The sequence below is a fragment of the Athene noctua genome, chromosome 7, assembly GCF_965140245.1.
Source record: "Athene noctua chromosome 7, bAthNoc1.hap1.1, whole genome shotgun sequence".
Taxonomy (NCBI): domain Eukaryota; kingdom Metazoa; phylum Chordata; class Aves; order Strigiformes; family Strigidae; genus Athene; species Athene noctua.
This window is the reverse complement of record NC_134043.1, coordinates 5,279,387-5,294,367: the sequence shown is the minus strand read 5'-3', so window position 1 is coordinate 5,294,367 and position 14,981 is coordinate 5,279,387. Positions and strand designations below refer to the sequence as shown.

Here is a 14,981-nt window from a genome sequence, read left to right as displayed (position 1 = left end):
AGGCTTTATAGATTTATTAAATAGATTTTTGTGAAATTTCACAGCCTAAAGTCTATACAACTTCTCTACGTGGCCTGAAGCTACACTTAGCTGCATCCGCAGTCTCCCATGTGTCTCGTCAGTTTAATAAAGTTAAGGAACATGATTCCCTGCTCGTGCACCGCAGCTTCGCATGAGCGTGCCTCTGCTGACTTGGAATTTCTCTGGTTTGTGCCAGTGTTAAAAGAGATTCAAGTGTAAAGGTTGTTTTAACACACACCATTTAAACAAATTAATTGCAGTTCTCTAGTTCCCATGAAGCTGCTAATGAGGTCTTCTGCTGGATAAAATTGGGCTGCTCTTAAAGTTAAGAGTATTAGCTGTGAGTAGATTGCTATTTCCTTTTAATGACTGATTCCTACAGGCCACATTAGTGAAATATTTTATTGTGTGAGGATGGACTTCAAGATAAGGTTCAATTCATTAAAAGGAAGCAAACAAAACCACTAACATAAGTTATTCATTTTTCAGAATTACAACTAAGTGAAGGAATTAATGGATTTCGGTTATCAAATCCTCCAATTTTACTGGTCTGTTCTCTGCAAGCTAGTTTAGAGGTAAGTGACTGGTTTACTCTGAGCCTGAATTTAAGAGTATTAAAATGTTAAATGAATGTTGCATGTATCATTGCTGTCTCCCTTAAAAAAAAAAAGTGCAGAATAATTAAAAAGCGAAGGGGGAGGGGAGGGAATGAAAACCAAACAAAATAACCTCACAACCCTGAGAGACCCAGGCTTCTAATATGCTAATCCCTTCGCTGTTCCCACAAACTGTGCTGTTGGACCCAGTGTACGTGAGGTTTGTACCTCCAAGCCTGACCTCGAGCACTCTGCTTGTCCCGGCTTTTCAGGGCTCAGTACAAACAGCAGCTTTTCCCATGGAGATATTCGGAGCTTGCCTCAGTGCAACTCGTGAGGGATGCTCTTTGAGATCTTCCTATGAAGGAATTGCGTTAACTCTGAAAAGTTGCATCCCAAGTTGCTTCTACATATATTTCCCTGAGCAAAGCAGACTTAGCTCCTTTAGGAAAGAAAATGGATGTGGGCACTGGGTGTTCTGGAGCCTGAGCTGAACTAGTGGCTTAGGGAACCTCTCATCTGCTGTAGGCTCTTTGATAACAAACAGAAAAGACAGCAGCTGTCTGTGAACGCTTCCTAAAAGGGGAATTCATGAGTGTAGGATAGCTCCAAACTGTTTTTTCCTTTCATCCCTCCATTAGTTTTCTGGTGGCCAAAGGAGCAGGTCCCATCTCTGACCTATCTCTGCCCAAATCACTGAGCTGTGGAAAGGGCAGTCCTGCCGTACAGAGCTAATCCTTTCTAGGAAGGTGTGAGCCCTGTGCTGAAAACCTCTGGTCCACCTTGGAAAGCACAGTTCAGCCCTGTCTGAAGGCATCCAGCTGTTTTCCAAACACCTTGTACCCTGCTGCGTTTCACATCGAGATGTAGCAGCATTTCTCTTATGGATTATTCACCCCTGAAACGCAGGACTCTGCAGGTCTTTGTGGCTGAGAGGGACGGTTTTCAAAGTGTTCAGAAAAGAGAAGTTGTGATTTACGTAGATTTCCCTACAATATGCTACTATATTAAATTTTTCCTAAGCTGTTTTTCAAGCCAGCCTTGGTTAGCCAGGTTTTGCCACCAGCAAAAATGGGAGAAATTTATTTCTGCTAGCATTCCGTTAATGTTAGTGTGACGGCAAAGCTGATGCTGGAACAAAGGGCAGTGTCCATACGCCGTATGTCCCTCTTCTTTATTTACTGAAAAAACAGTATCTTAAGCAAACGAAGTCAGAAAATTGCCAGTTGTGCTCTCTCCAGCTTACATGCAACGCTGAAGGACTGCAAAGGGCACAGCAATGCTTCTTGTTCTGCCTGACAATTTATTTTCTTAGTCCTTAAACATCCAATATATTTTTTTAAACTTTATGTGACCTTCGAGATAAGCTGAAAGCTATTCTGCTATGACCCAGATTGTCAGTGCTCCAGTTTGTGTGGGTTGATGTCATTTAGCCCACTGCAGGGAGCCTCAAACAATGAGGGCTGAGCAGTTTCCATCGCCTCCCCTTTCCGTGCCTGCATTACCTTTTGGCACAGCCAGGATTTCCCAGTGCTAATTGCTCTAATACAGTGGGAAACAAAATAGTTTTCACGTCTGGCAAGAGATGGCTAGTGAAATTGCATGCCACCTTCACTGGGACACATTAAGCAGAAGGCAGTGTTTCCAATGGAAACAATGAAAACTGCAAGTGTTAATGGATGTTATTCCTCAATAATGCTTAAAGTGACTGTTATGGCAGTGGCTGCTCCCTTTTATGGAAAAAAGGGGAGCGCTCTACAGCCACATTTAAAAGATCTTTTTCAAAAAATGTCACCCAGGAGGGCAAATATTCCTTGCACAAAGCCCGAGCAAACGGATTTTTGCATGCAGCCTAAGGAGATCCATCCCTCATACTGCTCCAAAGCCCAGAGGAATAGGAGGCAGGTCTCCATTTTACCTCCAGTTATGAGCTGAACAGTCCTGTTTACTCTTTGTCTGTATGGTGAGGGAAGCACCTCTAGATTTTTGCTGACCTGTGCAAGTACTGACTGCTGACAGCTCTGGTCCCTGTCACATTCAGCCCTGTGACTGCACCGTCTCCATGCAAAGTCTGTTTTACAGCAGCCATATTTTGTTTCACAGAAAACACATGTAGGGGCTTTTGGTTTTGTGCAGCATCTAGTGGTTGTGATAGCATCATGGAGTAATACTTGGGATTTTCTACAAAAGAGTCGTTTCCAGGTGCTACTAGAAAGCCGACTTGTGCTTTTGAGTAGGATTTCTGTTTCCTCTTTATATAGTCTTCCAGGTTATGATATAAATAATCTTAAAAGTGTTACTCCCTCAGTGTTTTCTTGAATGTTGAAGATCATGGATTTTCATACGGGACCTCCGCCTTGCCTGTTTTTTTCAGCCTGCAGCCAGTGAAGGCACAATTGCCCATGAGCGGTGATATTGCGTTTATGTGCCAAAATGTGATCTGAAGTGACTATCGGGTACTAGCATGTCTATATTTAATCATTTTTACCTGCTTGCATGAGAAGAAGAGAAGGAAGGGTTTGAGGAAGGGACAGGTAAATTGTTTCCTGCGTCATATTTTCCATTATTTCCTGTAACGGAGCCTTTCCCACAAGAAGAGGCTGTCTCGCCTTCTCCTGCTCCCAAACTCTTCTGCCACTTTGTTCTTGTCTGTGTGGCAAAGTAGCACTGCCATTATTAAGTAATTGCTTTTGTACATCTCATGATGTTTTGAGTTTCTGCAGCTCGCCAGTCCCTGTAGCTGTGTAGGAGCATGGAGCTATTAAACCAGGATCACATGCATATTTTCTCTTCATGCGGGCTAGCAGAGACTTACAGAGACTGTACAGAACCTAAAGCCGTAAAGTCAATGTGTTAGGATAAATTTTGTGTTTTCAAAGGCAAGAATTTGTAAATCAGTCAGGATGTTTCAGTCTTGACCCTTGGATTTTGAGGTACATAAAAAGGAAAACTTGTATGTGATTTTTGAGTTTCATACAGCCCTGTTGTATCTATAGAGGATTTATGGGTCCTCTGAAGAGATGCAAATGAACACTCTCTTAGCAAACTGTTTTTGTGTGCAAGTTCATTTATGCAGATATGGATGTGTGTAAAACTTTTAACAGTAGACAGAAATGTCTTTCATTATCTAAAGTAATAACATTATCCCGTGTTTTCAAAAGCCCAACCCTGCCATGTTTATGTATAATGTCTATCTGATATTACCACTTGATTCCCGTGATAATATATAGAGAAATCTGCTACCCATTTAGTCTTCTTTACTTCCTTTTTATTTTCTATAGCAACGCATTATCATCCTAATGATTTGAAATCATTATAGGTTTTTGGTCAAACTACAATGAAGGCATTGAGAAGGAAATCCATTCTACTCACCGGTTACTTGGAATACCTGATAAAACATTACTATAATGAGGATAAAACAAATCCAGAGAAGCCCTTTGTAAAAATAATCACACCATCTCAGATTGAGGAAAGAGGTTGCCAACTCACACTATCGTTTTCCCTTCCAATCAAATCTGTGTTTAAAGAGCTGGAGAAGAGAGGAGTAGCTGTGAGTAAATCAGACTTTATCTTCTTATGCACTGTTTTGTGAACCTGTACCATAACAAAATAATGATTTTTCTTTTATTCAAATATAGTCTTATACAGGGCCAAAAAAGACTGGGAATGATGAAAATTGCTTACGTAGCATCTTCAGTCTTTATTTGTGTGAATAATCAACTAAGTAGAGTTATTTTATAAACTATTTGCTAGTCTGTTTATTGTCCTTTATTATTTCCAGTAGTTCTGCAAGAAGCACCCAGGAGTCACTACTGAGGTTAGAGCTGCTTTATGGGTGCGTTGTGGTGGGAGGCATTATGGATCTGAAGCTGGTGGTCTGAACGGGAAAGACAGGAAAAAACAAAAAAAACCAAATCACCGGAAAAACATAAATATGTTAGAGCTGTCCAGTGCAATGTACTGCCTGCCCACGCCTCCCCTGTTCAGTGTTCTTGTCCAGGTCCCCTCCTGTGGGTCCAGACATGAGCCCAGTGTCCACAAAGAGGGGGTCCGAGCCCCCCCGGGGTGCTGGCAGTCAGCAGCGCTCAGGTGGTGCTCACCATCCTCAATGCCACAGCTCACACACCTGCCGCCCGACCGTGGCAAGGAGCTCTGAGCCTCCACCAGGCCCTTTCCTGATTTGCAAATGGCCAAACCCTCCCTCTTTGCGAGGCATTGAGGAGGAGGGATTTAAAAGCTGCCGTTTCCTCAGAGATGTGTTTTTAGCACGCAGAACGGCACAGTTACTGGTGAGCGCTGCTCAAAAAGAATAAAAGCTAAATTTAAGATCATACATTTGGTGATCCAGAAGTGCTGGGAGGTGAGGCTGATAGCATAATGCCATGTGAATGATATATGAGTTTTATTTCTGCTGGTGTCTTGTATCCCCAAAGGGCAACTCTTCTAGGCTAAATATGCCCCTGTTTTGGTGCTGCCAGGGAATTCCAGGAACTGCTGCTTTTAGAGGGCATGGGGCCTTACACTGTTGGCTCGTCTTCATGATGCAGTAATATGCTTCAAATATGAAAGATTATTCTATTCAGAGAAATGCTCAAATTCACAAGAGGGAGGAAGAAAAATACTGCATGCTCTGCAACATTACTTGTACCTGTATTAGAAGACGCTCTATCCCACTGGCATTTTTCTGTTTTGTGGTGGTGTTTTTTGTCACCTGTGTGCTCCTTCAACCATGGGTTGCTATAGGTGCTAACGCAAATTATGGAGATGCACAGCTGGTTTGGAACCCCTCAGTGACACTGCTAGAGTTTTGCCCATCCTGAGCCTTGCATCCTTTTTTAGGTAACACACCACTCTTCTTGCTGTGTTCTTCACAACGCTCCTCACAATAGTTTCTTGGGGGTCCCAAAGTTTTTACATGTGTCTCCTTGTTGGTCCAGTCATTCTTCCTTGAACACAAGGCTGACATTTGAAAATACAGTCTGACAGATAAATATGAAGTGACCTGAATTTACTAAGCGTTCCCTCTCTGTTTTGCAGTGTGACATGCGAGAACCAAATGCTCTTCGCATTGCCCCAGTTCCTCTCTACAATTCTTTCCATGATGTGCACAGATTTATTGAAATCCTGGGATCTGCAATTACATCTTCAAAACAAACAGCAAACAATACTGCGCTATCTGGTTCTTATTGATGGCTCAACTGTATCTTTTAATCTATTTCTGACTAAGATGCATTTATCCCGCTGAGCGATTCTTTGCTTCGAGTAGACTGAGCTATATCCCGTGCAATTTGCAAAAAAATGACTGTGCTTGAATAGTTATTTACAACAGACATAGTTTTATTAAAGCTCATATTTCCACTCTGCTTTGACTTTGACTTCATGAATTAGTATGCTTTGTATATTTTAATGGGGCTTTTCTTAAACATTTTATGTAGTTTCATTACATTAGCTTTGAGAAGCATGGAAGAATTGCTATCAACTAGAACAGGAATGAAAAAAAAAATCCCTTCTTTATTATAAAATTGATGCATAATAAAAAATGGAAAATAGACAAATCACCAACTGTTAAAAGATATAGTCCAATTTACATTTTTAATTTATCAGTTCTATTTAAAGTACATGGTATAGTTGAAAAGTAAAAGTTGAACAATTAGTTGTTTCAAAACTGTTAACTGCTGCGTACTGAATTTTTCAAAGGGCCCAAATTTTTGAAATTCTAGTTTAATTAATGGTTTAATTGAAGAATGAATTTACACTTCATTACCTTCTTTGGTGTGATAGTTGGCTAAAACAAAATATTAACTCTTTGTCTTTCTAGGTAGTTATGTTGGAGATGATATGCTTGAGAAAGCTGAGAAAAATTTTGAATTTGTGTAAGCCAGTGTGAAGGGCTGTATGAGCATTTGCTGCAAGTGCTTATTTCAGACTAGGCAAAACGAACAGTTTAAGCAAAAATATCTCATTGCTAACTTACAGTATGGCCCAAATTTTTACAGAGATTTGCACTAGGCAGCTAAGAGCAATGAAGAAAAACTGTTTAACCAGCATTTTGCACAAGAGTTAAGTCTTAAGTAACACTTGGCATAATTGGCAACAAAGCTCCTAAGTAGCTCTGTAGCTATTCAACACCTGCCCTTTTTCAAGAATCAACTAAAACTTTGTCTCTGATGATACTCAATGTGTATGATTTTTGATATAAAACCTAAAAAATTACTTCTGATAGTACTTTTTTTTTTTTTTTTTAATTCTACTCCAAGAGTGAGAAAGGATTTGGGGGAAGAATTGAGGTCTACACCATTTTGGCTCAAGGGCGTTTTTCCTAGTTGAAAGTTTCACACTCTTTGAGTATCTCCTGCTGCACAGAGAAACCCAAGGGCCTTCACAGTATGTGTCTGTATTCAAAAATTCCCCAAAGATGAGTAGTTTTAAAATCCTTGCTGCAGTAATAACTATTTCATTAGCTGTTACGTGTAGGGGAAAAGTAAACAAACAACAAATAAGGCATTTGTTGGTATTTTTAGCACCTGTGAAGAGTAAATACAGCTTCTCAAGCTAGAATCCTGTTATAAAGAATAGCACGGGAGTCTTAATCAGTTGGAAAGCTCTGGCTCACTCAGGAAGTTTTGATTACGTTGATGTCATTGCTCTTTAATTCAGCTGAGACTGTATCATTGTATGGCAGACCAGGTATCTGCATTTCAGTGGCTGCAGTTTTATTTTTACACTTGCATCTGCAGCACAGTTACTTTCATCTGTCAAGTGACACAATCTTAGAAAAGGACCATTTTCCATAAAGTGACTATTGATGAAAAAAACACTGAATATAAAACTGTGATAGTCCACGGTGTTGAAAAAGGTTTTAGTTCACTGCCAGTGCCTTTGAAGCACTTGTGACAGCTCTGCCTAGCAGTCACTTAATGTCTTTCCTATAAAGTTAGGCCAGCTTAATGTAAATCCAGATAGGAAGATAGGTCATATTATAAAGTACCTCATTTTGATATTGGGTTGTGCGACAAATGCAGGAAGAGTAAGAACTTCAAAATCTCTTCCTAACATGCACCTAGACATCAGGTTTGGACTAGCTGTCGTGGAAGTTACAGGGAAATGAGTGGTGAATTTTGAGGTCGCAGTTTGGTATCAGCATTAAATTCACAAACTGTGAAAACAATTCCTTGTGCCTCTGAGTAAAGTGAAACGAGTAGGGTAGGTGAAGTGCTTACTGTAACTATACAGTCCAGGTTTTGAAAGATAACAGATTATTAATAAATGTTTTATAGTATTTTGTCTTTTAGTAACATTTCAGGCTACGGGTACAAATATTGACTCGAAAAATAAGCATTTGTGTTCCATTTGATGGATTTGATTAAATAAAGTGCATCAAAACTCACTCATTTCAACTTTTCTGAGTTACTCTCTGTTTTTTACCTGTGAGCTGTGAAGATAAACATGAAAGCTCTTTGCTTTTATAGGCATATGTATAAAAATTCAGAGAATTATTCCCCAAAAGTGAGAGAAGGCTATATTGCATTTTACTGAAACAAAATTGCGGCATAAACACCACTTTCACATGGTCTTTCCCTCCTTGTAGTAAAAGTTTCGCAAAATGAATAATACTGAAAGTTAACATTAGGTGTCAGCATTTTACATATTATTTAGCGAGAGAATATCAAGTGAAAGAGCTGTGCAAAAAAAAAAAAAAGAATAATAATACGGTCTGTTTTTTCAAATGCTCTAAGTTATCACAGTTAGAGTAATATCAGGCATAATTATGTGTGAAATAATTAATTGTATGTACCTCGAATGTTTCTTCCTAGTTACATCTCTGATTTAAAATTCAGTATTAAGTACTACTGCTTTCTAAGTGTGATAACATTTAGTTCTTGAATTGTCTGAAGAAATTACATTTTTTCAAATTAAACTGAAAGACATGAGGGTCTGTAGATGACAGAAAATTGATACCCAGGTGGAGTGATAAAATGCTTACAAAATGAAGGAAGATAAATGTGAATATGTGGATCCCTGTCTGTATGTGATCTTTCTCAGCACAGCAAAATTTAATATTATACAGCTCTCACTGCAACTGCTGAAAACGTGAGGGAAAAATAGTATAGGATCCATTTGTACTTTTTTTTTTTTTTTTACCCCGTTTTGCCATGGGAAGACTAAAGAAAAGGCAAAGTTCTCTTCCAGAAGCAGAAAAGGATGTTTTTGTTTTTCAAAAGAATGGTACACTATGAGTGAAGAGAAAGGTATGGCGTATATTTATTTTCTCCTCCGAGCTTGTTGCATGACTGAGGATGGGAAGGATGTAAAGCATCGGAAGGGTTTAACATACAAAACACTGGGAGCCCTTAGTCTGCAGAAACCACCTTGGTTTTCTTCTATCAGCAGAGTATTATACATTGGTAGATTGAGCAAGAAAGATAAAAGGAGAAAGGATGGAAGATAATAAAACAAAATAATTACTTTTTTAACCCATGTTACATTATGTTATGCTTATGTTCCCAAATACAACTGGGTACAGGTGGGAATTCCTCATGAAATTCTAGCTCCAGGGATAGGGATGGGCCTTGTCTTGTGTTCACTGGGGTGAAAATAAACACCTAGGGCTAAATCTGCAGAGGGACCTTACCAGATGTGTAAACATAAAAGCACTGACAGCAATGTAATGGAGACATGGCCAAGATAGATAGGTGTGTTATTTCATATAGAATCATAGTATGGTTTGGTTTGGAAGGGACCTTAAAGTTCATCCAGTTCCAACTACCCTTCCACTAGCCCAGGTTGCCCAAAGCCCCGTCCAGCCTGGCCTTGACCCCTTCCAGGGAGGGGGCAGCCACAGCTGCTCTGGGCAACCTGTGCCAGGGCCTCACCCCCCTCACAGGGGAGAATTTCTTCCTTACATCTAATATAAATCTACTCTCTTCCAGCTGAAAACTGTTACTCCTCATCCTATCTGTACATCCCTGATCAAGAGTCCCTCCCCACCTTCCCTGCAGGCCCCCTTTAAGTACTGGAAGGCTGCTATAAGGTCTCCCCAAAGCCTCCTTTTCTCTCACTTATACATACTTTTATTTATATATAGACTTACTTATAAAACCCAATCGTTCCAGAGGCAATTAATATGTCATGATCTAAAATGTTTCTGAGGGAGCTGACCTGCTCAGAGACCCTTAAAAATCTCAGCAGGTTCTCATCTGGACCTCTGGGCACCCAAAGTGATGAAAATATGTTTCTGAAAAGCCAGTAACTCTCTTTGACAAGCTGAGAGACAGTTTTGCATTGTAAGCTTAAACTTTTGTCAATATTTGTGAAATATATTTAGAAAGCTCATTCAGAAATGAGTAAGTTATAGATCAGTAATTCATACTTCTTATATTCCAAGTTTTTATTACCTAAACTTACTCTTCTAAGCATCATTTTATGTTTCTAGTTAAATATAAGTGAGAATTGATTGAGGTATTTCTCAATGGAATTCTATCTTTATTTCATCATAATTGCTTCATATTTGAATAATGACAGATGAACTACTTCATTCAATTGCAGTTTTAAGGCTTTGAAGTCACAATAGCAGCAAAGGATTTAAATCCTGAAGCCATTATTATGGCAGAGAAGACATCAGGGAAAAGGAAAACTTATGGTTGTGTAATTTTCTAGACAGAAAGTGCAGTTGCACTTTTTTTTTTTTTTTTTTTTGACATTTTGTTAACATTAAAAGGATCCACTAAACTTCAACAAAATAGAAGTAGCTGCAACTTCTTGCAAAACAAATGGCCTCCATCTCCCCTGGAAGAAGACATTAGAAATGCTGAATGAGAGTCCATGCTGTAAGTAAACGTCTGTAGTTATTTTTCTTTGGAGCTAGCTACAAACCATTTAAAATTCTAGGCAGCTTCAATACTGTAATTCACCAATAAAGAGTTCATTAGATCTTTTTTCTCTCTGACATTTACATCTAGTCCTGAGTACATATTAATACTCCAAGGTATGAATTTCAAAGTTCCCTTTATCTTTGTGTACAGTTTTAAGCAATTAATCAAATGATAAAAAAAAAATAGCTTTAAAAATAAGAAACGAATTGTGAATTTAAAGTTTATGTTCAAAAAGTCATTACATTATAATTTGTGGGGGACATGGCCTCTTATCAACTGAGCTAAGTGCAGAAGTTCTTTTTTTTAAAACTTACATTTTATTGAAGGATTTTGACGAGATCATCAAATTGTTAAAACATGACCAAATCGTGTATAGACGGTAGTTCTTTCTCCTAGGAGGCTACATCAAAGTGGGAGAGGCATAGGAAAATCATTATTTAATACGTTCAAAATGACTCCCATGTGGGGCAAGATTTATACAGGCTTCTGAAATAAGCATGGGGGCAAGTAGCACTTGAAAACCCTTCGTTTGAAATAAAAGCAAATGACAGTCTTATCACAGTAGCAGGTCTAAATATGAAGATGTATATGAAAACTTTTCCAATTCTGCCTTCAGAACAAAGCATGCTCTGAATGAAAGAAAAACATCTGAGTATTAGAGATATCAGTGCATCTGGACAGGAATTATGCCTTCTGGGGTGCCACCCACCTGGCGGGGTATAGGTTGTGTAGATACCCATACAGATTGCAAAATGGCTCATGGTCTCACCTAGTGCAACACAGAGCAAGTTCTCTGCTACTGGAGAGACTGTCTTTAGTGGGACAGGTGTTAAAATATGTTTGTGGTAGCAAAGTACCAATCGAGCCTCATGGGTCCATCTTGCAACTTTGCAAGGTTTCCTGGTGCCTCAGTTTAACCATCTGGGAGAAAGCATGATGTGGGGTGGTTGTTGCAAGAGTAATTGGGAGGGGACTTCTGCAAAGTTCACACCGATACTTGAGCACAAGTTATTAAGAACTGAGAGCTATTAAAATGTATTTCTTCTTCACCCTTGTTCTAGGTGGAAGGTGGAGTGTCACAGTTTACAAGAACAAGGCAGAGAACTTGGAAGAAATTCTGTGCCAAATGCCCCAAGATGCAAAACGTCTTTCTAAGTGAGGGATGTGTAACTAAATGGACCATCAAGAAAGAAAACTAGACATCTACATGTTTCAATTGGTAAGTTCTTCCCATACACTCAAAAATAGATTTGGAACTATTTAAAGGATTAAAATGGCCTTTTCTGTTTTATTTAAAGGATTGTTTAGGAATTTCAAAGGGCTCTTAAAGGGTTTGAGCATTCTTCCAGCACTACATGATAAATCAATAATTAGTTTTTCACAACCAATCTGTACTTCTGAGCACTAGAAAATGATGAAGTATGTTCCATATGATGATAACTTCCTTCCCCAAGTGACCCAATGAGGAGAGGTGCTGTGCTGGACCTTGTTCTCACCAACAAGGAGGGGCTGGTGGGGAGTGTGAAGCTCAAGGGCAGTCTTGGCTGCAGTGACCATGAAATGGTGGAGTTCAAGACCCTTAGGGCAGCAAGGAGGGTGTGCAACAAGCTCAGTACCCTGGAGTTCAGGAGAGCTGACTTTGGCCTCTTCAGGGATCTGCTCAGCAGAGTAGCATAAGAGGGACTCAAGAAAGCTGTTTGATAGTCAGTGATCACCTCCTCTATGCTGAGGGAGTTGGAGATGTTCAGCCTGGAGAAGAGAAGGCTCCAGCGAAACCTTCGAGCAGCCTCCCAGTAGTTAAAAGGGGCTACAGGAAAGGTGGGGAGAGACTCTTATCAGGGAGTGGAGGGATAGGAAAAGATATAACAGTTTTAAACTGAAAGATGGTAGATTTAGATTAGATATAAGAAGGAAATTCTCCCCTGTGAGGGTGGTGAGGCCCTGGCACAGGTTTCCCAGAGAAGCTGTGGCTGTCCCCTCCCTGGAAGGGTTCAAGGCCAGGTTGGACGGGGCTTTGGGCAACCTGGGCTAGTGAAAGGTGGCCCTGCCCGTGTCAGGGGGGTAGGACTAGATGATCCTTAAGTCCCTTCCAACCCAAACCGTTCTATGATTCTATGAATCTCAACAGATACGTGTTTATAATATACTTTTTATTTTAGCAGTGAAGTATGTCAAGCATACTGACACTGTGTTTCTTTTTTATGAATGTTTTATTTCAATTTCCACCTGGGAGGTGAAAGGAAATGTTTAGAAATATTCATCCTTCAGATAGGACATAGAAGCAGCTTTAATATCTTAGCTGAAGGTTTATACAAAATGCTCAGGTCTTCTTGTCTGCAATGTCTAATTTAAACCATTTTGGCCAAGAGACAACATATTCTGCCCAACATAACAACTTGCAGCTGTGTAACTTGTGAATATGAGGGTATTCCACTTTAAGGTTGCTGCTAGACCTTTCTGTTCTGCTTTTATTTACAGAGAAAAATGGGGTGCATGTTTAGAGCAGTTGTTTGTGAGTGAAAGTCGAGATTCACCTGCTTCTGAGTTCTCTTAATTGCCTCCAAAAGGGTTATTTTTCCTGATTCTACAGCTGAGTTCCTGTACCACTGAGACTGGTTTTGATGTGACAGCTAGAATCTGTAAGTACAACGCTCTTTGGTTAGGTGTAGAGAAAGGAAAACTTCAGTTTAAGAAATGAAAGGTCTCTATAAACTGATTTGTTCAGTATGATTACAGCAACGGCAGTGGTGTTCTTCCAGCCTCTGCCCACAGCAGATGCCATTCACTGTATAATTTTAAAAACACAGCTCTGATTACCCCTCACTACTCTTTTGTTTTGTTCTTCTTTAGGGTCTGAATATGTCAACAAGCTTTACTGTGTTTCTTCCCTTAAAGAGTTTGAATTTTGGAAGAGTGAGGGGTAAATATAATGGCTAATAACATAAATTTCTTTACGACAGGCTATCTCAGAAGTTCTTCAGCACATCAGCTTGGAAAAGGCTTGACCCAGAAGGCTTGACCCTTCATGATTCAGGACCAAAGATGTGTTTTGATCTCCTGAGCAGCCAAGTCAAAGCAAGTATTGAAAAAACGTTCCTAGAACATCCTGACTGGATAAAAAAACCCAGCAGTAAGTAAAGCAATGCTAGTTGTGCTAGTAGAAAAGGTGTAGTGCAGCCATCAACCTTACTAGGAAGAGCTCAGTGGTGGGACCACGACCCTGAGAACCTAAGGGAATTAATTTGTTTGTTTGTTTGTTTGTTTTTTTTAAATAGGTGCTAACCAACAGCTGCAAATCTGTACAGCTGTGGTGACAGACGACAAGCAGGTAACATGTGAGCTTCAACCTATAGAGGTGTGCTGCCAAGTGTGCCAAAACCATTAAGCCCAGCAGGAACTGGCCAAAAGTTTAGAGACACTTTTCACTGCTAAATTTAGGGTAACTCTGCTCAGTGCAGGGGTTGTGGAAAGCCCTGCTGAAGCCCAGTTCCCTCCCCTGGTGGTGTAGCCTGCCTTAGCTGTGCCTCCCCTCCTCTCCACCAAGCAGGCAACCTAAGAAAACAGCTTGATTTCTATGGTTCACCACCCTGGTGTCAGGCATTTCAGTTCTACTGATTATGAAGTTGTACTAAAGTGCATTTTGAGACTTCACACTTGGTTTCTAGAATCTTATGGTTGATTATGCTTTCTCCTTTCCTAGATCATATCCTGTTTAATTTACAGTTGTGCAAAAAATGGCTTATTAAGATAATGGCATACAGCATGTAGAGTGGCACACTAAAAAATAGTGGAATTTGACTCTTAAACTGATGTGAAAATCCCACTCATTATCATTGTTTATGACTTCTAGTTTGAACATAGTTCAGTGGCAGGTTAATGAATTTATAAACCTCTTTATAGCAACTAAATTTAATCTATAGTTGACAGAACTTGAGTTTGGTAAGGTAAACACCTCCTGGACCAAAGCAGGATTCACAATTACACTGAATTTTGGAAAGAAATTACTCTCAATTTCTCAAATTTAACTAATAAATCAAAGACTATTGCTCTGTATCAGATATGGGTGAAGGATAACGCTATGGGTCAATTTTTGGAAGATTCTAAATTCTGGGAAAGTATGGATGTAGCATATGACTGCTTCATTTCCATTAGTATTCTTGTTTTATTCAAACTTTCTTGCTTTAACTGGATATTAAAACCGAAGTGATAAAATACCAGAAAAAGTATGAATCACTTAAATTACATGCTAAAGTCTGTTATCTTGACATTTTTCTGAATGAATATTGAAATGCTTAGCAAAAAAAAAAGATCTTGAAGTTTCTCTATCAGTGATCAGACCCAGACTTCACTTGAAAAAGATTCTTTTTGTATTTAGTTACGAAAAGCATGCTCTTAATTATAATGATGTTCATTAAAACAAATGCCTTGAAAGACTACTATTTTCAATTCAAAGGCTTTTCAAAAAACCTCTGAAAAAACCCATAATCTACAA

At 39.4% G+C, this 14,981-nt stretch overlaps 1 protein-coding gene across 1 annotated transcript in view; it reads left to right on the top strand.

The window, feature by feature from the left end:
• KYNU (kynureninase) overlaps positions 1-5,807 on the top strand; it is a 55,184-nt gene extending 49,377 nt beyond the window's left edge. Inside the window, exons 11-13 of the mRNA XM_074910710.1 lie at positions 511-596; positions 3,937-4,167; positions 5,655-5,807. Coding sequence (XP_074766811.1) covers positions 511-596; positions 3,937-4,167; positions 5,655-5,807 — 470 coding nt within the window. The remainder of the gene's footprint in view (positions 1-510; positions 597-3,936; positions 4,168-5,654) is intronic.
• Positions 5,808-14,981: the final 9,174 nt, after the last annotated feature.